Source organism: Carettochelys insculpta, chromosome 31 (assembly GCF_033958435.1).
Source record: "Carettochelys insculpta isolate YL-2023 chromosome 31, ASM3395843v1, whole genome shotgun sequence".
In the NCBI taxonomy this organism is placed as follows: domain Eukaryota; kingdom Metazoa; phylum Chordata; order Testudines; family Carettochelyidae; genus Carettochelys; species Carettochelys insculpta.
The window spans coordinates 8578653-8602334 of NC_134167.1; the positions used below are offsets into that span (position 1 = coordinate 8578653).

A 23682-nucleotide genomic window follows, 5' to 3' on the forward strand; every position below is an offset into this window, starting at 1 on the left:
ATGGGCAGGTTACATGAGATATTTTATTTAAGGCATCTTTGAGTTGGGCACATTTATATTCATGAGCCAATTTTCATAAAACGTGGCAGTGGGAGGAGTCATCACAGAGCGTCCCATCTTGCCCAGTGGCATTGCAATGTGCAGACTACAGCATGTGTCCCAGGGTAGTCCCTGCTCTGAGTGGCATTGTTTGGGTGCAAATTAACCATTTTATATCCCCATGCACTTGCATCCGGTACCGGCTGCATTCTACGGGGGTTCACAGGTTCAGAGTTTATGGCCATGGGGGACCATTAGAATGACATCTCTGAGGCTGGTCCCCCTGTATAACACAGACCACTGGATTTCACCTGGTTGCCCCTGTGCTGAGCCCAGTAGTATGTTTGGCTAAAGCAAATATGGCCCGTCTGCAAGACATCTCACAAGACCGCTTCTCCCATTGGTTTATCCGTTACTGTTAAAACTGTGCCTAATTTCTAAGTTGAGTCTCTCTGGCTTCAGCTTCTGGCCACTGGGTCCTGTTATGCCTTTCTCTGCCACTTTAACCTTTTAATGCCCAGGATTTTCTCCCTGGGAAGATTCTTATATGCTGTAATCATCTCTCAATCTTTCTGATGAACTCTACCTATTGAGCTCCCTGCAGCTCTCACTGTAGGGTATGTTATCCTGCCTTTGAATCATCTCTGGGGCTCTTTTTTCCACCTTTTTGATTTTTCAACATCCTTTTATAAATGAGTTTCCCAGATTTCCAAATATTCCAGTGCTGATCTCCCCAGTACCACGTACCAAGGTAAAATCAGCCCCCAGCTCTGGCACCTCAGGTCCTTGTTGGTTTATACATGAACTCACATTTAGCTGCTTGTCCTTTGAGTTCCAAAAAATGTTCAGAGCCATTGCTTTCCAGGGCACAGTCCCCCATTGGCTAGGCGCGGCCTGCATTCCTTGTACAGTCCGACGTTGCGTGTGCCTATGTGAAAATGTATTTGGTTTGAATGGGCCCATCTGACCAAACAATCTGCTTCTCTCAGTGTGCTTGCCCAGTCGTCGTCCTCATTGATCACGTCACCGATTGGAAAAAGGCAGTAATGGTGTGGTGGCAAAATGTGCCGATGATACATAATTACTGAAGTTTGCTCAGTCCAAAGCTGACTGCAAAGGGTTACAAAGAGATCTCGCAAAACCATGTAATTGCTCAATGAAATGGCATTTATCAACACTGAAATTCATCTGCCAAGCAATGCACATTGGAAAACTTACTGCCAACTATACATACAAAATGATGAGATTTAAATTAGCTGTTGCCACTCACAAGGGAGATCTTGGCACTCTTGTGCATAGTTCTCTGAAAACATCTGCTCAATGTTCAGCAGGAGGCCAAAAAGTGAACAGAATGTTAGGAATCATTAAATAAGGGGGTAAATAATAAGACAGAAAATATCATAATGCCATGGTACACACCTGGAATACAATGTGCAGTTCTGCTTGTCCTGTTCCAAAAGCAGATCTATTTGAATTGGAAAAAACAAAGAGAAAAGCAACAAAAGTGAGTAAAAGTATAGAACAACTTCCATGTGTGGAGAGATTTAAAAGGTTGAAATTGTTCAGCTTAGAAAAGAGATGATTATGCGTAGACAAGGTAGAGATCTCTAAAATGAGGCAGAGAAAATGAATAAGAAAATGTCATTTACCCCTTCATATAAGAATGAAATCAGTAAAGATCAGCTTAGAAATAAAAAGGCAGTACTCTTTCACACAATATACAGTCAATATGTGAAACTCATTCCAAGCACATTTCCAAAAGAATAGAGGGTAAAACCAGGGGGGCGCAAAAAGGATTAAATAATTTCATGGATGAGCTTTTAGCCAAGATGATCAGCGATACAAACCAGTGCTTTGGGTGCCCTTAGCCTCTGACAGCCAGAAGCCGGGATTGGACGACAGAGGATGGACGCTTCATGATTGCCTGTTCTGTTCGTTCTCTCTGAAACACTTGGCACTGGCCACCATCCGAAGTCAAGCTATGTGTGGGATTGACCATTGATCTTACCCACTATGGCTGTTCTTATGTTCATTCATTGTGTCACACACATATTTAATCAACAGTGGATTTATTTTTGCTTCCAGATCATCAGCAGGGTTTCCTCTGTTTCTTTCCATTCATGGGCATAATAAATTTAGTATGTGCAGTAAGGCATGTGCGATGTGCACCATCAGTAGAAACACAGGCTGCCGGCTCTGGGTGCTCTGCTAATCAGCTGGGCAGCACTGGAATCTCTCCTGGGTGGCTGCCCAAGCACTCAGCTTATAAGGAACACTGATCACCAGTAAAAGTGTGAATATCTGTGGGTCTAGTACTGGTCCATGAAGAAGCTGATTAATTGACATGTTGCAGTCTCAGTGATCCAGTTCCTTATCCATTTAAATTGCACATCCTATTAGTGTACAATGCTACTGTTGAAATCAGCGGGCTATCTGGTGCAAAGTCCACCTCCTTGGTGTTGCATTGTGTCTGACCTTCCAAGGCAGGGGTCAGCACCCTTTCTGAGGTGGAGTGCTGAAATTTGACCTTTTGACCTCTATGTATGATCTGAGAGCTGGTGATACTTATTAAAATCACTAATAGTCCTACTTACAACAGCTTCATCAATACATTAAGATGCAGAGCTTAACACTTTAGGTGGTGGTTGGTAGCATTAGCTGGTCTTTCGTTAATCCACAGGCAGCATTGCTTAGAGCCAGCTCCCAGCTGCATGGGGGAAGAGGGTCGGGACTGAGCTCCCACCTTGAGTGCCGGTGAAAATCGACTCAAGTGCTGCTCCTGACACCAGTGTCGGGGGTTGCTGACTCTTGTTCCATAGTATGGGAGTACCTGTCAGTCTCCTTACACTTTGGGGGCCAGGCTTCCTGACTGTGCCTGTTTTTCTCTTGCACTCTAAGTGCCCCCCACATCCAAAAATCAGGGCACTTGCAAACAGACTTCTCATGGGACAGACTGCTTGCTCACCTGGGCTAAGGAAATACCATTGATTCTTGAATCTCCAGCCTCGTGGCAAGGGGCAGGAGGAGGCTAGAGGCTGGGCTGCACCATGCATGCGACTTCCGCTCTCCTGTCCCCTTGCTGTTTGCAGAGTTCCAATTGTTGTTCTTCATTTGTTCCAGAATGGAGGGGAAGGAGCAGACAGTGGTGACTTGGCCACTCACCCTCTTCTGAGACGCTCCCAGAGCTACATCCCCACCTCTGCCACCAAGCCGTCCACAGGGCCACCCGTCCTCAAGAGCGGGTACTGCGTGAAGCAGGGGAATGTGGTGAGTGCTGCCGCTGAGTCCTGGTGAGGTCTTGGTGGAGCAGAGTAGAGGGGAGGATGTGACGGGGTGTGTGTTTGATGTTATTGTTTCTGAGGTTTCTCTTGTGTCCCTCACAGCACTGTGCCTGGAAGGGGAGCTTTACGTGTCTCAGCACCCGTTGTATTATGAACAGCTCCTCTGCCTGGGAGGAGAGAGGGGGCTGTGCTGGTGTCAGACTGGGGGTGGCTGGTTCAGCACCCTCAGATGCAAGTTGCTAGCTCTGAGCTTCCTGTTCCCCACTGGAGCAAGCCCAGGCATTTCACCCATACTCCTTTCTCGGAAGATGTGACCCCCTCGGTTCTCATTTACCCCTTTGTTTGCTGAGGGGTTGGAGAGGCTGGAACTAGGTTGGAATTAGGGGCTGTTCTCTCTGTTTTTCAGAGGAAGAGCTGGAAACGTCGGTACTTCACTCTTGATGACTTTTCCATCAGTTATTTCAAGTGTGAGCAGGTAAGCAGCCCCTGCTAGCTGGCTGGTCTCTGGGTGACCTTGTCCACTTGTCCCTCCTCTCACAGGCATATTGGGCTGGATGTTCACTGGGCTGTGTTTTTGGCTTCTCTTAGAATCAATCAAAATGTTGGACACAGAAAATACATGGGAGACAACCAGCCTCTATTTTTTCCATACATGTGCAGAATAAATTTTATGTGCACCAAGGTATGTCCCATGTGCACCACCATAGAAACACATGCTGCTGGCTGTGGGTGATCTACTAATCATTTGGGTGGCACCTGTATCTCTTAAGGGGCAGGGCTGCCAAAGCGTTCAGCTTACAGGGAACACTGGAGACAATTCCAACTGTGGGGCTAACACAGAGAACAGATCCCACATGCTGCAGGAGCACATGGAGCAGGTGCCATGGCTGGGCTTAGGGACAGGCAGGGGAGCTGGGCCTTTGGCTGTCACAGAGGCTGTCCCTCTGCCTGAACCACCACGGAGCTCTGTGTCCTGTTCCTGCAAGCAAGAAGCCTCGCATGTGCATGTGCTCACCTCTCACCCATGCTCACCACCCAGCATGCACAACTCAGCCCCCATGGTGGCGTGCACCATCACACCTGTAACTTGCAGGCAGAACCTGGCCAGGGATACTAGAAAAGAGTTCCAACCATCAGTGAGAGGAGAGAGGTTCTGGGACAGCCTCCCACTAGCACTGAGAGTAAGTGATCACTCTAGTGTTTGAAGCAGAGCCTGGTACACTGATGGATGGGATTCTAAGACAAGGGTGGCCTGTGAAGGCTGGACTCAGCGACCCAGGATGGAGTGTCCAGTCGCGAATCCCACAGGCATGCCCGCCAGGCTGCACGCTCCGCTGCCACACACTCTCAGTGCTCTGACAGGCCAGTTGGACTACCAGAGACTGGAAACAGACAGAAGAACGGCCACGCTGGGTCAGACCAAAGGTCCATCTAGCCCAGTGTCCTGTCTGCCAACAGTGGCCAATACCAGGTGCCCCAGAGACAGCGAACAGAACAGGGAATCACCAAAGTGATCCCTTGCCTGTGATTCATCTCCAGCCTCTGACAAAAGGGACTAGGGACATTTCTTCTGACCCCTAGGGGTGTCCCGGGATGGTGGGTGCGTGGGAGCAGCAGGGCTGCTTAGTGATGTCTGCCCTGGAGGTTAATGTCTGAGAAAGTTGAGTTCTGTCCAGCCTTCCCTCTAACCTTTTCCCTTGGTGTGCGCAATAAGCACGTAAGACAGGAGAGGAGGGTGGTGAGTCAAGAATAGAAAGAGAAGGACTTGAAGATGAGCCGGTAGATCTCAAAAAAACAATCCCCCCAAGCTTGAAGTGCTCAACAGCCTTCTCCTTCTTAATCTCTGCTCCTGAGCCAGGGATGTGGGGGTGGGGAGGAACTGCATGGAGCTGTCATTTGGGAATAACCCCACCCTGTGAGATCTCAGCCAGGGGCAAGGAACCACAGCCACCTTGAGGCTCTCTCCACAGAGGCTTTGCTGAAGGTTGCGCATAGGTCTCTCACCAGAGCAGCCCACTAGGCTGATATGACACTGTGGACTCAGTTGCGTCTTGTCTCCTCAGGATAAGGAGCCCCTGCGTTCGATCCTCCTCAAGGACGTCCTGAAGACCCATGAATGTCTAGTGAAATCTGGGTAATGACTTTGCTTGGATCTGGCCTCTTTAGAAGGGCAGCAGAGTGACACTGAAAGAACAGGGTCCTCAGAGGTGCTAACCTGGGTGTGCCGGCCACATTCCAGTGGGGCGGCTGCCGTCTGCCTGGCCAACCACACCCTTGTAGTTCTGCAGCTGCTTCTTCACTTTCTGGGCTTCCCTGACATGTGGCGTTTCTGCTAAACAGGGTGTGTAGGAGCAAGCGGCTGCCCTGGCATGGAGCCCTTGAGCCAGGGTTAACAGCTACCATGCTAACAAGAGCTGTGTAGATGGTGCAGCTCAGGCAGGAGCCTGGGTTCTGAAGTTAAGCCAAGAGGCCTGGGGCCTACCAAGCCCAAGCTGTGATGCATGCACAGGTCTTTATAATGCAAGCCTGAGTCTGTCAGCCCCGATCTGAAACTGGCTGTGTAGATGTGCCCACAGTGCTGTGGTCCAACCCAGCCATGGATGGGTTGGCAAGATGAGCTAGTGGCTAGAGTCCTGCATGGGGCCTCAGTTTTTTCGGAGTCCATTTCCTGCCTCTGCCAGAGGCTTCCTGAATGGTCTTGGGCAAGTCATGTAACTGCCCCATGCCTCAGTTTCCCATCTGTAAATGGAAGTGTTAGCAGTGCCCAGGGCATACGGTGGCTGTGAGGGGAACGTATATTAATATGCTCAGATACTGCAGTGCTCAGGACCGTACGAGGGAGTAGATGAAGTGACACTGATTTATATGATGCACTTGGTAAAGCGTTTTCGGCTCTTTCTGAACACAAAGCGTGTTAGGGACATAAAATACTGACTGAGATGTGATCGCCGGGGGCATGAGAGGCTCAGGCTTTTTGGCCAGGGTCTGACCAGATGGCTGTGGCTGTCCCAGCCGTGGAGGAGGGGTCCTGTGTTTCTGCTGGGCAGTCACACCGGGTTTTGCAGCCTTGTTGCTTGCTGCTGTGCTGGTCTCAGTGTTTCTTCTCTTGCTCCCAGAGAGCCCCTGGCATCTTCAAAGAGCATTTAAATGGTCAGAAATAATGGGACATACTTCCTCATGGTCAGGCCTCTTGCGGGTGCATCTGCCACTGCCCAGGAGATGGCTGGAGCTGCCCTAGTGTGACTGCTCTCTGAAGCTAGGAAGAGACCCTGTGTCAAGAGGAGAAGGGGATGGTGAGATGAAGTTCGTGTGAGTGGAGCAGGTGCACAAGGCAAGAAGGGGAGAATAAGAGGAAGTTAAGAACCAGTGACAGTGTCTGACCAATCTGCAGCAGCCTGTAGGGCTCTTTTGGGAGAGAGAAGATGGTGTTAGGCCATGCGTGGGGAGAGGTTGGTGCTCAGCCCTGGTGCTGGCTCAGTTTGTGACTTGTAGGAGAGCACACGCACGCCCCCGTTCCCTGCCTGGAAAAGAGGTGCACGCCAGGCAGCTTGTGGTTCAGGTTACAGCTGAGTTCCCGAGCAGGGCTGTCATCACCAGCTTCTCAGATAACGTGTGCTTTGATGCCTCTGTCCGTCCTTGTATGAGTTACGCTGTCTCTCAATGGAATTCCCCGCTGGTCCCCTTTCACAGCCTCCCCAGGTCACAGGCTTGCAGCTGATCATAGGCAGTTTGTTGGGCTGGTTTGTGGCCAAAACCCATGCCTTCCTCAGATGCCCTTTATTCAGCACCTTTAATTTTCCCTTTCTTTTGTTTTCCCACTTTCTCTCCGGAGTCAGGACCCAGTTCAGTGGGCTGCTAGGGACCACTGGCTCTGCCGAGTCACGCTGTGTCCTCGCGATCCCATTTCAGAGAGCACCTGAGAGCTGAGGCATCCCATATATTTACCTAGAGGCAGACGTGGATTTATTCAGAAGGAATGAACATATGCCCCACAGGTACAGCGAGCAGAGCAGCTCAGAGCACCCGGTGGAAAAGCATTTCACAGCCAATTACAGGTGGACAACTTGATCAAGAGCTCTTAACCCCAGTGGAGTGAAGTGCAGAGAGATCCCTTCTTAAGCAGAGCAGCCACCCACCCTACCAGGCTGCAGTGGTGGACTAAATTGTTGCTGTGTTTGGAGAAGGAAGACAGGGAGTCCCTGTAGGGATCAAGGGGAGGGGCAGCAGCCTTCAACTTCCTGAAGTGGGGGCTCTAAAGAGGATGGAGGGAGGCTGTTCTTGGTAGTGACAGATGGCAGAACAAGGAGCAATGGTCTCCAGTTAGAAGAGGCGGTGTAGGTTGGGTATTAGGAAAAAACTGTTTCACCAGGAGGCTGGTGAAGCACTGGAATGTGTTACCAAGAGAAGTGGGAATCTCCACCGCTAGAGGTTTTAAGTCCTGGCTTGATAAAGTCCTTCTGGGATGATTTAGTTGGGGTTGATTCTGCTTTAGGCAGGGAGCTGGACTCAATGACCTTCTGAGGTCCCTTCCAGCCCTAGGATTCTGTGATTCTTCCATGTACATCCCAGGGGTGTCAGCGACTGGCCAGAATTCATCCCCTCTGCCTCCGCTCTGGGAGAACGGAATTTGATGTGTGCCTTTGGACTGCAAATGGGCAGCTAGTGAGCACCCTGACTGGGGGGTTGCTGTCTGCATGGCAGTGACTAGGGGCTCGGCAGACACATGGTGACCATTTGTTCCTACACTCCAGGGCTTGCATGAGCCAGGGGTTATTTTTTGCCTCCTCCTCTACGTCAGCACAACCCTTCACCAATATAGACTGAAATTGGGAGAGGGAGGCACAAGGCACTGGATGCTGACTAGTGGCATCTGTGTCCTTAATGAACTGGAGGAGTTACTCAGGAAACGCAGCTCTGTGCTGCTGGCTGGGACAAGGGAAATGAAGGTTCCATGCAGGCCGCGCACTTGCCAGGTTAGCGTCACCTGCGCCCAGCCCAAGCAAACAGGGTTTGGTTTTCTTCATTCTTTTCTCCCGCTCACTTGTGCATCCCTGCCCCCAGGGATGGGCCCTCCTTTTGTGCCGACTGTGTGGCAACAGGCGCTGCTTGTGTGTAATGTTCCCCATTCATTGGTTTGCGAGGGACTGATTTCGAATGGTTGGTGTGATCAGACTGACAGTGATTTCATGGGCAGGCTGCACAGCAGTGTAATTTACTGCACAGGCTGTTTGTGCTTGCACTGAGGCATAGGAGAACCAGATGCAAGACCATGCCTTTAGGAAGGCTGCTTTGTTACCCAGCTTTATTTCATTACCCAGTTTAGCAGTGGAGATGCTGAAAACGTCCAAGTTTAGTTAAAGGTGGGCAAGTGGAAACATGAGCTAGAGCTTTAATGAAACCTGCAAACACCATTTGACTGACAAAGGTCACGCTTTATAATAAGAATGCCCTTATAAAGGCAAAATAAACAGTTAATAAATTAGATCGGACTGGTATGGGTTATACGCCCATCAGCAAAGGGTTTGGCAAATGGTTATAATCTGGGATTATAAACACCCCCTTGACCTGCTGGATTTAAACACCTGATTAGCCGTTTCTGTGAAACAACTGCTAATCATTTGTTGTAATTTACGAGCTATTTATGAATGGAAATTTTGTGTAAAGTGTGGCTGCAGGCATGCCAGCGGAGAGGCAAAGGGGGCAGTTGCTCCAGGGCCCAGTGTTTCAAAGGTGTCTGTTGCTCCAGCCACTGCTGCTACTTTGGCAGTGGCGGTGGCCAGAGCGCTGTGTCCCTTTGAAACATCGCAGTAGGACTGCTCCGCTGCTGTGCAGGGCTGTGAGCGGAGGGGGTGGCCACTGCAGGCTGAGTGGCGCTAAGGGCTCACTGTTCTAGGCCCTGCCCCTTCCACCCTTGGCCCCTCCCTTGCAGGGGCCACAGAGCCAGGCCCCTCTCCCACTGTGCCCCGGGTTCTGCAGTGGCTGTTGGCCCTGCTGGGTGGTTGAGAATCACTTGGCTTGCAGACTCTCTCTCTCTCTCTCTCTCTCTAAAAGAGCTAAACAGTGACCTTTAGAGAATTGGGGTCTGGGTTTCTTAAGGTCAGAAGTGAACAAATCGAAGCCAGAACTGAGGGTTGTGTTGTCAATGTTTTCTAGATAAGAGCCTCAAGAAGAAATCGTCTGTCCTGTCCAGGATGAATTCAGGATAACATCTCTTTTTTTTTTTTTTTTTTTCTCTCTCACTTCTAGTGACCTTCTAATGCGGGACAATCTGTTTGAAATCATAACAAGCTCCAGGACATTCTACATCCAGGTAAAGTCATTCCTGATTGAAGAGGACTTTGAAAAGGGTTAGGTAATCCATACTGTCCATGAGCTCATGATGGGGGCCGTTGTTCTGCGTTGTTTACTTTTTTCAGCAGTAAATTTAGCTCTTGACGGTTGCTCTGAGTGATATTGGTCTCAACAGGATGCTCCCAGATGGGCTTTCAACCAGAAAAGACAAGTAGGTGAGTTGGTACACAACTCTCAGCTTAGCTTCGAGGCTTGAGTTGAGTGGGGCAAGAAAAGATAACTGGTGCTTTCACTTCTCCAATTCGGGATATTTATAATCACAGCTATTTGTATGGGCAGGAAGAAACATGTAGACACACAAGCACCAGAACTTAGATGAGCATCCAGATGAAGAACGTCATGACTGCAGCTTCCATCTCTGTGAAGTTTGCAGTTGATCAGACCAGCTCTCCTCCAGCTCCACAGGGCTGTCGATCAGGGCTCCGAGCACCACTTGGAGGCTGGAGAGTGAGCTGAGGGCGGGCTTGCTGTGGTGCCATTTGCTTCCTGCTTTTTAGTGCAAATACTGGTCCGAACATAATGATAATGCTCAGTGCAGTGTTAATATCACCCTATCCCCTTCAGGGCACCATGTAAACATTAGCTAATAGCAGTTGGTTATCTTCCAGTTCAGGGGTCAGCAACCTATCTGAGGTGGAGTGCCGAAATTTGACCTTTTGACCTCTACATACGAATGCCGATGATACTTTTAGAAGTCACTCATACTCCTACTTACAGCAGCTTTATTAATACACAAATTAAGACGCAGAGCTATACTGTTTCGGTGGTGCTTGGTAGCATTAGCTGGTCTTTTGTTAATCCGCAGGCAGCTGCTTGAGGGAGGAAGGGCAGGGCTGAGCTCCTGCCTCTCGTGCTGATGAAAATTGGCTCACATGCCGCTTTTGGCACCCGTGCCAGGGGTTGCTGACCCCGTTAGCCTCTTGTAACTTTTTCTATCCAGGCCTGCAAAAATGAACGCTTGAGGGGGCAGTCAGCCCAATTTGTCATTGCACTGTGCTGTGAGCAGTCATTTACGCCGGAGCAGAGTGCTGCCATCCCAGTGTGGGAGCTTTGTATGCCTGCTTTGCAAGGGCATTGATGATCTCTCGGAGTACATAGAAATGAAGAGTTTGGCCCTGTGTACACGGCTGTAGACTGATCTCCTCTGTCCTCTGGAGCTGAGAGTAGAGAAAGGACTGTTTGGAATGGAGCTGTAACTGGAGTCATTCAGCCAGAGAAATTGCAAAATGAACATTAGTTTAAAGAAAATACGTCACTTCCCTCAGACCCTTAGACTAATTCATAATCTCTCCCACCCACCTGTCCAACACATGGTGCTCTCCCGCAACCCTCATCAGACAGAGGTGTTGCAGAGACTATGCAAAACAGTGAGCATTTCACAGCCACCAACCGGCTACAGGCAGCTGTTGTCTTCTTTCACTGCAACAGTTCCAAGAACTGCAGCAGCCCTGGGGGGACATGCTCCGCAGCCCCCATCTGTGAGAGCTTGCATCCAGCCTTGCCTCTTGCACCTGTCTCAGGGCTCTGAGGCTTTGGCGTATCTAGTCTGGTACCTAAAAGAATTCAAACAGAGCAGTATCTAGCCTGAGCGTTGCAACAAGCTAGTCAGAGTCTGGTCTGAGCTGGCTGCAGCTGCCTCTTGGAGGCATTTCAAATCACGCGCCCCTGCGAGAGGACAGGAAGTCCCACGCTATGCCAGGCCAGATCAGGGGCTGAGCGTCTGCTCTGCTGCTCACTGCCAGACTGGTCGGGGTCAGGGGGCTGCTCTCAGCCTGTGAGGAGAGGAGGTGCCTATGTTGCTGCCTGGTGCCCCTTTGGGCTAGCTGAAGGAGGGAGCTGAGTCCCCAGAGGGAAGGATGTGGCATGTCCGGGAAGAAGGGGCGACGGAGGGAAGCTCTCCTTGCCCCCAGAGGAATCCCGCTGCCTGGAATGACTTGTGTAAGAAGCTGCTGAGGGCCCTGTAAATAGATGGCCTATGTGCTGGACCTCCCACTCCAGCGTCTGACTCTCCCTCGAGGTGCCCTCCAGCCTCTCCTTCCTCATCCAGCTCAGGGACCAAAGCCCCTCACCCTGAAATCTCTGCCCAGGGGCTTCTGTGTGAGGGAATCTCAGACCAGAAACCACCACTTCTTTTCAGCCCCCGTCTGGGACATCTTGGCAGAGAAACCAGGGGCTGGAGGGACTCCCTTCCTCTCTGAGCCCAAGGACAATGGGGTCTGCTCCCTGCAGGCCAAGGCTGTATACTGTCTGGTGCTGATGGCAGGGTTTAGGGCGGTGGCTCATCGTGTGTGTTTGCCCTGCCACCCAGAGAGAGTGACATCTTAGAAAGAAAATATCCTGCGGGCTCTCTGGAGACCCATTCCTCTTGTCTGCTTGGTGCCGAAATGTGTTTGGCCACATGCGAGAAGCAAACAGGCAGCCAGCTCCTTGCAGAAGAGCACCACCCCGAGCTTGTTTTCAATGGGCAGCCGCTGTCTGCAGTGCCAGGTGGTAAGGGATTATGAAAGGGTCTGGAAGCCAAGAGAGGAATTGGCCCTAGCGCTTGCCAGAGAAGGGCACAGCTTTATCCTCAGTGTGTTTCCTCGCTGTCTCAACCCTTCTGGAGGGAACACTTACTTGTGGAGACCAGGCGCCTGTGGTGATCAGCATCAAACTGGCCTTGTCTGCATGGGGATATTGACTTACATAGTACGTACAAAATAAGCTATCCTGCAACAGCTGTTCCGCAGTAGGTCCCTGTGTGGGCACTGGATTCTGGAGTAAATGCCACTTTTTATTCCAGAATAATTCGTCTGATTCGGTTTGGAAGCCAGTGCTTAGGAAACAGAGCGATTACTCTGGAATAAAAATCGCTTGTGCTCCAGAGTAGAATGTCTGCATGGCAGCTATTGCAGAATAGTTTACTCTGCAATAGCTGTGCCAATCAGTTTCCACCCATAGACAGGCTCACAGACTCGAGTAATGAGCTGCCCCAATTTTGCTATGCAGACTGGCTGTTGCTTTGGTTGGTAAAGCCCTCGCAGGCTTCTGTGTGCACACCAGTACCTCCACCGCCCACCTTTTTCCTAGCTGGGCTAGCACCTGGAAGGTGTGAGCACTCACAGCTTTCTCCTGTGGCTGCTCTGCAGGATTTTGTTCGGTGAGAGCTAGCGAATAGTTTAGGTATGTTGGAGAATGGAGTTCAGCTGGTAGAGAGGGAACCAATGTAATCAGGACCATGCCTGTTTCCCCCTCCCCCATCCCTAGAACATCCTCTGCCTTTGCAAAGACATGGGGGAAGTTCTGCGGCACAGGAGCACACAGCACAATTTGGCCTGGAAAATCACTGGACTTTATCAGCTTCTGCTGCTGCTGACATTATGGGTGGGTGTGTCTTGCCTCGACAATGTGGTCTCTAGCCGCTCCCTGAAACAAGCGAGGACTCAGTAAACTATATCTGCAAAGCCCCAAGTCCCTGCTTGCACCAGAATGCCCTGCAGGGACAGCAAAATGCAGCCCTCTGCCGCTTGTCCTGTGGCTCAGATCAGGCCTACGGTGGAACTGCAACTGCCAGAGATAGAAAGGGCTGGTTTGGTCTCCTCCTACCCCTCCTTCAGGAGTCCATGTGTGACTGGTCCCTGTAGTCTGGTTTCTAATGCTCTGCCCGGCCATGATCAGGCTTCCTCCATTCTGCAGCCAGAGGGAGGTGGCCTGTTTTTCAGAGAAATGTTTAAGTAGCAGCAGATGCACTGGAACCCCGGCTCAGCTTGGAAACTAGTTCCCTAGGTTGACGGGAAGTGGGTGGTGAGCAGGCTGGGCTCGGGGAAATGTATTGCTCTTGCCCCCTGGTGGAGTCGGTCTGTAACTTACACCTGTGTTGTCTGGGGAAGGAAGAGTCCTGTTTTGTTTTGTGAAGGAGATTGCCCATATAGGGTTGTCTCATTAAACAGAATACCCAGCTGGAGAATTACAGGAACGAGCTGCTGGTAAGGGTCCAGTGCTGCAGAGTGCTGAGTACCTCCCAAGGGCTGAGTAGGTGCTGCTGGGTTTGACTATCATAGAAGTGAGGCTAGGAATGATTTGCTCACCTCTTAAAGATTGTCTCATAGATGCAATCAGATGTCACGCTTTTTTGGTATAGTTCAGCCATTCCTGATTTTCCAGCAGGATGAAGCCATTTCACAGAAACTGAGCAGGACTTTTATTTCTAGGATCTGTGTGACTGAACTAGAACATACATAAGAATGGCCAGACTGGGTCAGACCAGAGGTCCATCTAGCCCAGTGTCCTGGCTTCCAGCAGTGGTCAATGCCAGGTACCCCAGAGAGAATGAACAGAGCAAGGAATCATCAAGTGATCCCTTTTGTCCATTCCCAACTTCTGACAAACAGAAGCTAGGAGCACCAGCCCTACCCATCCTGGTTAATAGTCTTAGATAAATTCATGGAGTATAAGTTTATCAATCTTCTTGAACCTTGTGAAGTCCAAGTTCATAACAGCATCCTCTGGTGGGCTGTTCCACGGATTGACTGTGTGTCATGTGAAGAAATACTTCCTTGTGTTTGTTTTGAGCTTGCTACCTATTAATTTCATTTGGTTATCCCTAGTTCTTCTGTTGCGAGAAGGAATAAATAACTCTCCTTTGTTCACTTTCTCCACACCAGTCATGATTTTATAGACCTGTGTCTTAGATGTCTGTTTTCCAAGCTGAAAAGTAACAGTCTTAATAATCTCTCATCATATGGAAACTGTCCCATACCTCTTAATCACTTTTGTTGCCCTTTTCTGAACTTTTTCCAACTCCAAGATATCTTTTTTGATATGAGGCAACGACATTTCTACACAGTATTCAAAATGTGGATGTACCATGGACCTATACAGAGGCAATAAGATATTCTTTGTCTTACTCTCTATGCCTTTCTTAGTGATTCCTAACATTCTGTTTGCTTTTTTGACTGCTGCTTCACATTGAGTATATGTTTTCAGAGGACTATCCATAATGACTCCAAGATCTCTCATTTGAGTGCTAGTGGCTAATTTAGACCCCATCATTTTATATATATAGTTGGGATTATGCTTTCCAATATGCATTACTTCGCATTTATCAGCATTAAAATTCATCTGCCGTTTTGGTGCCCAGTCAGCTAGTTCTGTGAGCTCTTTTGAAGCTCTTTACAATTTGCTTTGGGCTTAACTATCTTTAGCCGTTTTGTATCATTTGCAAAGTTTGCCACTTCATTGTTTACCCCTTTCTCCAGTTCATTTATGAATATGTTGCATAGGATTGTTTTCAGTATGGGCCCTGGGTCATAAGATATACAAACTAAGGAAGGCTCATGACGTGTTCTATATGGTACTTGTTAACATCAGAGGTGCAACAGCCTAGCCTGGTTGAACTGTAACGGCAGTAAGTGACCTATAAAATACAAGCAGAAATCTCATTTTTGGCTGGTATGTTTTGCAGGCAGACAGCCCTGAGGATATGCACAGTTGGATCAAAGCAATCACTGGAGCAGTGCAGACCCTGAAAAGACACCCAAAAGTAAGTCATATCCTTTCCTCTTTATATTCAGCATCAATTAAAGATTCATTATTTTTGATGTGATGTATTGAGTGGCTTGTGCAAACATTTCTGTGAATGAGTCAGTTTCCAGGATGAGACCCTGCTGCCTCTGGATTTGTCTGCCACACTTCCAACAACAAGTTTAAAAGACAACAAGAAGTTGGGAGAAACCATTCAGTCCAGCGAGGCTATGAAACAGCATGTTTCCCTGAAGTCTGGGCAGTAGATTCAGCGACAGTGAAGGCCAAATGAATGCAGATTTGCATAGTCTCGGGGGTTACTGTGTTAGTCTGTAGCTTCACAAATAACAAGCTGTCGTGTTGCACCTAAGCGTACATCTGTGAGACCCAGGAGATTGACCCGAGCATGGTCAGTCTTCCAGGGTTCGATTTTTGCATGCCTAGCGGGGATGTGTGAAATCGAACCATCTGGGTCTACAGGCGACCCCGTACTCCTCATTCTCACAAGGAGAAAGGGAGGTTGACAAGAGAGTTTCTCCCATCGACCTTCCTCTGAGGACAGCCAGGGAAGTTGATCAGAGATATGTCAATTTCAGCTACACGACCGCCATAGCTGGACTTGCGTATCGATGATAGACTTTAAGGTTTAATGTAGATCTGCCATTAGAGACTAACAAATTAATGAGGTCATGAACTTTGGCAGGTAAAACCTACTTCCTCAAATGAATCAAGTAGAAAAATAGAATCCAGGGTTTATATTGGTGAGTGGGGGAAAGAAGACAGGGAATAATGGAGTTACCTGCCACTAGTAGGACCAGTTAATGAAGCAAATTAAGAAGGATGTCTCCTGTTCCTGTGAATATCAAAGGTGAGGAATTTGCCCTTGTAATGCATAAAATAGTTGAGATCTCTGTTCAGGCTCAGGTTAGAGGAGTCCAGTTTGTAAATGAATTCCAATTCAGAGGTCTCCCCCCTAATCTTGTGGTAGAATTCTTTTGTCGAAGAATGGATACTTCTATATCCAGGATTGAATGTCAGATCTGCACAGTTCACTTAATTCTCATGTCCTTGCCTGAGACATATGCAATACTAAAGTCCTGGTTTGTGTGTTCATCCTGCAGGATGCTTAAAGCCAGAGGTGGAAAAAGTACCCCCGAAAAAATGTATTTGAGTGAAAATACTCCTGCTTTGGGCACAATATGGTTGAGTAGAAGTCCAAAAATCAACTTCTGGAAAACTGCTTGAGTAAAACTAAAGACAGTGTTGCAGTTTGATTGTACTTGAGCATCTAGAAGCATCACTTCTGTTTAATTGAGTACAATCAAGATACAACATTTGAAACTTTTACTCAGGTAGTGTTCCAGAAGGGCATAATGACTTTTACTTAATTACATTTGCCGCACAGTAGCTGTACTTTTACTCAAGTAACTTTGGGGGCACTTCTTCCACCTCTGCTTAAAGCAGTTTCTGCAGGAACTAACCCCTCTGCCTTGCGTGTCCCTTTGCAGGAAATGTCCTTCATGAGATCTGTTTCTGTGAGCCGGCCTGGTGGCTCCAATCCTTCAAGCTCCTCCCTCTCTTCCTTGCCACGAATGAGACAACCTGGAGAGGAGAGAAAAGCCCTTTGCAAAACACCTTCCACCTCATCCTGGCAGCCTTGGACACCCGTGCCACAGCCAGAAGGGAAGCCACCTCTGACAGAGTCGATGCCTGGGCATCAGAGGGACTCGGTGTTTGTACCGTCCTTCACAGAGAGCGAGGCTGGGGCCATGCTGCCGAGGCGCATACGGCACAGGTCGGAACCACAGCATCTGAAAGAGAAGCCATTTGTATTTAACCTGGACGACGAGAACATCCGGACCTCTGATGTGTAGCCAGACACAGGCTCCTTGCATCTCCTGTTTTCTCTAACGATGGACCCCTGTTGATAGCAATGTAATGCAGAGGTCCCTGGATTCTACCCCATCCACGTGTTGTGGTGCCTGCTAGCCCCATCCAGCAGAGCGCTCCACTTGTGTAATAACCGTGGCAATGTGATGTACTCCGGCTGCTGAACCAGATCTGATTTTGGACTGAAGAGCTGGTCTCCTCAGTGCAAGTGTGGGTTTGTGTACTAAGTGCATTGGGCCAGATGAATCCCTGGTAAAACTCCATTTAATTACCCCGGATGAATTTGTCCTGTTTTTGCCAACTGAACTCTTTCTCTTAAGCGCTATGAACTTTTGAGTAGAACCACTTCCCTGGCAGGTGTTGCTTTCCCAGAAGAGGAAGTGGAGGGCACATATTTCTGATAGTTCCCCTCTTCCCTTCCTTCTGCCAAAAGCTGCCCTTTAACAGCCCAGCCCTTTAAGGCAACTCTTCATTATTAGGACACCGCTGTGATTTGGTGCTCTTAAAGCCATTCTGTGCTCACTTCATGCAGGCATAAATGCCAGCACAGGGTGTAAGTTGAAAAGCATCAGCCCCCCAGTGCCGATCTTAACAAAAGAGCACCACCTTTAGCCAGTACTCTGGCTCTGAATTCCTGGGACTCAGGCAGAAAATAGAGGGCAAAATCTTGTCAAAGGCACAGAAGGGGTGGGTAGATGACAAGTTTGCATGGACTTTCAGTAGGAGCTGGCTGCTTAACTGTTTCTCATTTGTGCCTTTGAAAATCTCCCCCATACAGGCCAGAAAGGACATAGCGAGTCACACTAAGAAATCTGCTGTGTTTATTTTAAAATTAACCACACTGCAACTTTAAACATAGCTTTCTAGGAGACCAGCTCTTCATAGTGGCCCACTAACAATGCAGTAGCAAATCTATTTTCTTCATAGTGTCTGCTTTTTCTACCCACGGCCTTTACATGATGTTAGACTCCGGAAAAGGCTCCTGGTTCAAATGTAACACATCATGCATTGATTATAACAAGCATATTTCTTGGAATATTTATATTTTTTTAAATGTGAGTCAAGGATAGCACCACTTCTTTGCAGACTAAGTGTAACTGAACATCTGTGGCAAGAATATTCTCAGGTATGCTTCCAATCTTGCATTGCATACAAATGGGCATGAAGATTAATTAAAATGCCTGAATCTTGAAGTATTAAATAATATGTAGTAAAAGCAGAATATTTACCATGAAATGGGGATGATTTGGCCAGCCAAGCAGAATGCATTGCTACCCTTTAAAGGTAAATAAGCAGAACTGTTTTTAAGCAATGTGAATTTGGCATTAACCCCTAACAAGCTGATGCACAAAAGGTATAAAGTGATTTATAGCAGTCTTCCCAGAGTCAGCGAGAGCGTTTGATCTTTTTCACCTAAGAAGTGGGTAAGTAATCACTCTCAGCTAGAGACCACACAACTCTTTCCTGTCTCTTTATTTCCTGTGGGGGGCTTTAATAGTGGCTTGGGTGGTTCTGTGATTTTTTTTTTCTTCATTGACTTTGTAAAGTCTGTACAAAGCATGTGCACCTCTGAAGTTGCTGTTCCAAGGGCTTCAGTGATTCATAGGCCTTCAGGTGAGTTTCACCTGGAATGCAAAGCTGTCCCTTCTTTCCATTGGTGTGTCCAGCCACTTCTGCACCAAGCTTTGATACTAAGATATTGCTAAGTGGGTTGCAAGTTCCAGGTATTCATACCTTCAGCGCTACTAAGGGCATATCTGCACTAGGCAGGTAAGTGTACTGTAAATGTGCAATTCTAGCTACAGCAATTGTGTAGCTAGAATCGACTTATCTGCAGTTGACTTACCTGGTTGTCTTCACAGAAGGAGGTCGATGTGAGAAACTCTCCTGTCAACCTCCCTTACTCCTCGCGCTATTGAGGACTACAGAGGTTGACTGCCAAACCCAGATAGTTTGATTTTGTGGGTCAGTCTTCCGTGTAGTCTAGACATACCCTCACTCTCCTAGAAACAATGAGAAATCCTGTGGCACCTTATAGACTAACATAATGCTTAATGCATAATGCTCCAAAATATCTGTTAGCCTAGAAGGTGCCACAAGACTTGTTGTTTTTGCAGATATGGAATAATATGACTATCCCTCTGATACTCTTCAGTCTGCTAGAAGCTGGCCTTCATAAACAGAAGGCAATCATTGTAGGTAGTTTCCTCCAGTGCAGTTATGCAAGTGTTTTTAACATGGACTGTAGACTTGCTCCAAAGGGTGTTAAATGAGATGGTTAAGAAGTAGTAGAGCCTAGAACCCTGCCTATGTCAGCTACTCCTTGTTAGCAAGCATGAGAGAGCTTTAAATGAGAGACGGGCTAGTGTAAACTCTGCTGAAGACTCCAAATAGAATGTCATGTCCTAAGCCATGCATGAGAACAAAAGAACGGCTATATTGTGTCAGACCAAAGATCATACTGGGTCAGACCAGTGGCCAGACTTGTTCAGACCAAAGGTCCATCTAGTCCAGTATCCTGTATTCCAAGAGTGGCCAATCCCAGGTGCCCCATCGGGAACAAACCAAACAGGGAATCATCCAATAATCCATTGCCTGTTTCCCATTCTCATCTTTTGGCCAACAGAAGATAGGGACACCATCCCTGCCCACCCTGGCTAATCGCCATTGATGGCACTATCCTCCAAGAACTTATCTAGTTCTTTTTTTTAAACCTTATGATGGTCTTGGCTTCCACAACATCCTCTGGCAAGGAATTCCAAAGGTTAACACTGCATTGTGTGAAGTACATCCTTTTGTTAGTTTCAACCTGCTTCCTGTTAATTTTATTTGGTGACTCCTAGTTCTCATGTTATAATATCCCACTTGAGTCATCTCTTTTCCAAGCTGAAAAGTCCTGGTTTTATTAATATTTCCTCATATGACAGCCACATGCTACTCTTGCCATCTCTAATAAATTGAATAGCTCGATGTTAAATGTTCCAGTCACACTGCAGCACAGTAGTAAGTTTGGGATCTGTTGGCATGATCGTGAGCTTGCAACAATTTCTACTTCTTTTTATTGTCTGGCCATTGTCATATGATGTGTGAAGCAATGCCACATGCCTGCCAAACTCTGCTTAATATTACTCCATTGCAAAACATCCTTTGTTCTGTTCAGCCCTGTTTTAAGGGTTTCAGAACTATACTTAAGCCTGGGCCAACCTCAGTTTGGGGCCAAAAGGGTCTTTATCAAGGTCTGTCCCATGAGTATGGATGGAGCCAAATCTTGTTATAACTAAATTGAAATAATACGTTCTTGCTTCGATTTCTACCTATGCCAAAGGCGTGGGTTTTCTTTAACCAATGCTGGACAGCAGTGTTCCCTATAAGCTGAGTGCCTGGCTGGCCACCCAGGAGAGATTCAGGTGCGGCTCAGCTGATTAGCAGAGTTCCCACAGCTGGCAGCATGTGTTTCTACTGACGGTACACGTCCACACATGCCTTGATGCACATAACAAAATTTATCCTGCTAGCCAGCCCAAATCCATTCCAACCCTGGCCAAAACCAAGTTTAAGGCACACTTGAGCACAATTGTGAAATAACCCTGAAAACTCTGATGGAGATCTACAGTATCTGTCAGTCTTAGGTTTCCATGGGGCACCTGTTTCTGAGATGTTTAGGCTCCAAGTGATATTACGCTAGGAGCCAGGATTAGAGGCAAGGGCTCAAAGAGGAACTTGGAACCTCTCCCACTCTCTGCAAACCTATTTTCCTGTCTCTTTACCTTGATTGTGCAGAATCAGGTGTGCACTGCTGTTCTTTGGATACAGTAATGCCAACAAAAGTAGCCACCATTTTTATAACTGGGGCGGGGAAGGGAACCCTCTTTCTAAACAGACACCTTTCCCTTCACCCGCCATATTCTGAGGATTGTAATGTGCATTTTAAAGACAAACGAGGGTTTGCCCAATGTGAAGGTAGGATGCTTGAAAAACTGTTCACCTAACTCACCATGGAATTAAATTAAAGAAGTTCTTATAGGTAAAGCTTACTCCCCTTATGTTCAGATTCTACCAGTATTGAGGTGGCTTTTGGAGAGAGAGGTCAGTTTTAGAATGTTTAAAGTAATATCTGGTGACGGTGGATGGGTCAACATGACTGTAACACAGCCTGAATGTATTTGCACCTTTTGTCTTCATGGCCAGAGTTGGCCAGAGCTTGTTTTAATAATAATATATGTTGGGGTGACAGATTTCAGGAATCCACACCTAAGTATTTTGCTCTTTTATATTTCAGTTCCAGTCCCAAAATGTAAAAATAACCTTTTTTTCTATTTCTTGCCAGCCTTGAGTGTAGCCCACTTAGGTCGAGCCATTCAAACGATTCTGTGGGAGACACTGGGAAATGTTGAAACTATGAATTGGAACCAGTGTAAACAGTAGAACAAATGTTATTTATTATAGGAGTCTACATATGAAGTGGTCTTACCTGCCCCCTTGGCTTTATTTGCACTAGTTTTTCTCTTTGATAGTGTTGTGGGGGTTGGTTTGATACGTTTTTAGCTGACCAGCTGTGTGGCTCATGAAACGTCCTGTTTTGACTGTATGTAACCATTTGATGTGACTGAGAACACTGATTACCGAGGGACCATCATTAAGGTTGTGGTATAAAAATGCTAAGTACAGGTTGAACCTCTCTAATCTGGCATTCTCTCTTCTGGCAACATCTGTAATCCAGCATGATTTTAGTTAGCTGGATGGCTACTTATGGGTATGGCCAAGTTTCCCGCAGGACCGTCAAGTTTGTTTCCAGCCACCAGGCCTGGCTCTCAGTGTTCTCATTTAGCTGTAATTTACCCTTAAATGTTTTCTAAGAGCCCAGTAAGCAGGGGAAGTGTTTGTAATGTGCTAGAGAATATTGACCTCTTGTGGACTGGCAAATTCTCTCATGTAGTACCAGTCAAGTCCTGAGAGAGGTTCAACCTCTATTTCTAACAAATTACTGAAAGTTGGAGCTTACTGTGCAGATATGACAGAATGTGACTGCTGGCTTTAGTACATTCTCTTTCCTGGTTTCTCTCTTCTCATTCACACCCCCAAAATGGCATTGAGGCTCCAGGCAGACCAGAATGTGCCTTGGAAACTAATTTATGTTCACTGTGCTCAAATAGTGCCACCACTATTAACATTATTCACCCCAGCTCTGGTATCCTTCCCTTGCATATACAACAAATTCTTGCAAACTGGAATGGACAACACAGCAAAGAGGCCAAACTGCTTCATCAAAATGGAGCTTTGCAGCACTTTTTTGTAATTAATATATTTTAAAATGTGTGTTTGCCCCCTTTGCAAAGTTTTGCTTTTGTACAGATGCATAGTTATGCTGTTTGCCACTGGGCTCTTGAAAGGACCTCCTTGAAAATGAAGTATGGACCACAGAGATTAATTTCTTCATAATTAGATGACAGATGGGTGCAGACTCCAAGTTAGTTGTTTGGAAAGAGTGATGTGAGAAAATGTTTTTGTTTGGTTCCGTTTGTGTTTTATAGATGAAGGCACCAAAATGGTTTCAGCCATTTTTGTAAATATTTGCCATGTATTTCAAGTGCCCTTAAACTGGAGCATCTCTTCTACTTAGAGGTACTCACATCGAAACCTTTATTATACTTGCATAAGAATAGACCCTCTTGATCATGTAACATGTTCATATCAACTAATGTGGAATGAATTTTTTCCCAAAGGAAAGTATGAACAATAAATTTCCATGTGAAATTCCAGTCTCTTTTTCAGACTAGCAGCTGGTGCACACCTTAGGATGTTGAAGATATTTTGGTGTAACACACAGTATCAGAAGAGAGAATTAGTGACTCGCCTACAATATTTTCTACAGATATTTTCCCTCTTTGCTGTTAGGCCCCAAACAGTTCCTTAAGAGTAGTTTAGAGTTACAGATGTGCTGAGATTGAATGAAGTGAAAGTTTGGAAAATGAACAATACATCTTTAGAACTTGGACTTTTGTTTAAATCTTTTGTGAGCTACTTGTGCATTTGATTGTGATATTTGCACCAATATTCAGCTGTGAATTACACCCGTGTAAAGATGACTTTTGGGTGCATGAAAAATCTTTTAATGATACAATGCTTCTTACTCTACTTGGTCTGTACTATGTAGTGAAAAACTTTTGTTGCTTGTTTTGTAGTTAAAAAAAGTGTGAACTCTTTAAAGATGTGCCTTGTGTTTTTACTTGTATTCTACCATTATTGCTTTTTAAACTCTTTCCATGATCAATTCAATTGCTGACACGTGAACACACACATTCATCATTTATAGGAAACAGAGTTATCATGTGGGACTTCAATCTGAGTGACATAGGCTGGAGGTCTCATTAGAACATCCTGGGAACTTTTGAAAGTTTTACAGGTGTCAATTTCTTTACTCAAAAAGTATTGCATCACCATGCCTTGCTACTGTGACAGGCCCCTTTCAAGTGCTGCAGCAGTATCTGCTCCACCAATCCATGCAACTGGGAGGGGAGAGGCCAGCACTTTGGGCTCTGCAGCAATAAGGGCTAACTGGCCTTGGCCCCTCCCCTTCCACCATTGGCCTCACCCCTTCCACGGGTTTGGAGCTGGGCCC

The 23682-nt window shown here is 47.0% G+C and overlaps 1 protein-coding gene across 2 annotated transcripts in view; it reads left to right on the top strand.

Moving 5' to 3' along the window:
- The window catches only part of PLEKHA2 (pleckstrin homology domain containing A2), a 58377-nt gene extending 35107 nt beyond the window's left edge, over positions 1–23270 (top strand). For both annotated transcript variants that reach the window (XM_074981634.1, XM_074981633.1), the window contains exons 7-12: positions 3160–3306; positions 3727–3795; positions 5384–5454; positions 9567–9630; positions 15115–15192; positions 16682–23270. In XM_074981634.1, the coding sequence (XP_074837735.1) occupies positions 3160–3306; positions 3727–3795; positions 5384–5454; positions 9567–9630; positions 15115–15192; positions 16682–17047 (795 nt within the window). In that variant the 3' untranslated portion in view covers positions 17048–23270. The remainder of the gene's footprint in view (positions 1–3159; positions 3307–3726; positions 3796–5383; positions 5455–9566; positions 9631–15114; positions 15193–16681) is intronic.
- Positions 23271–23682: the final 412 nt, after the last annotated feature.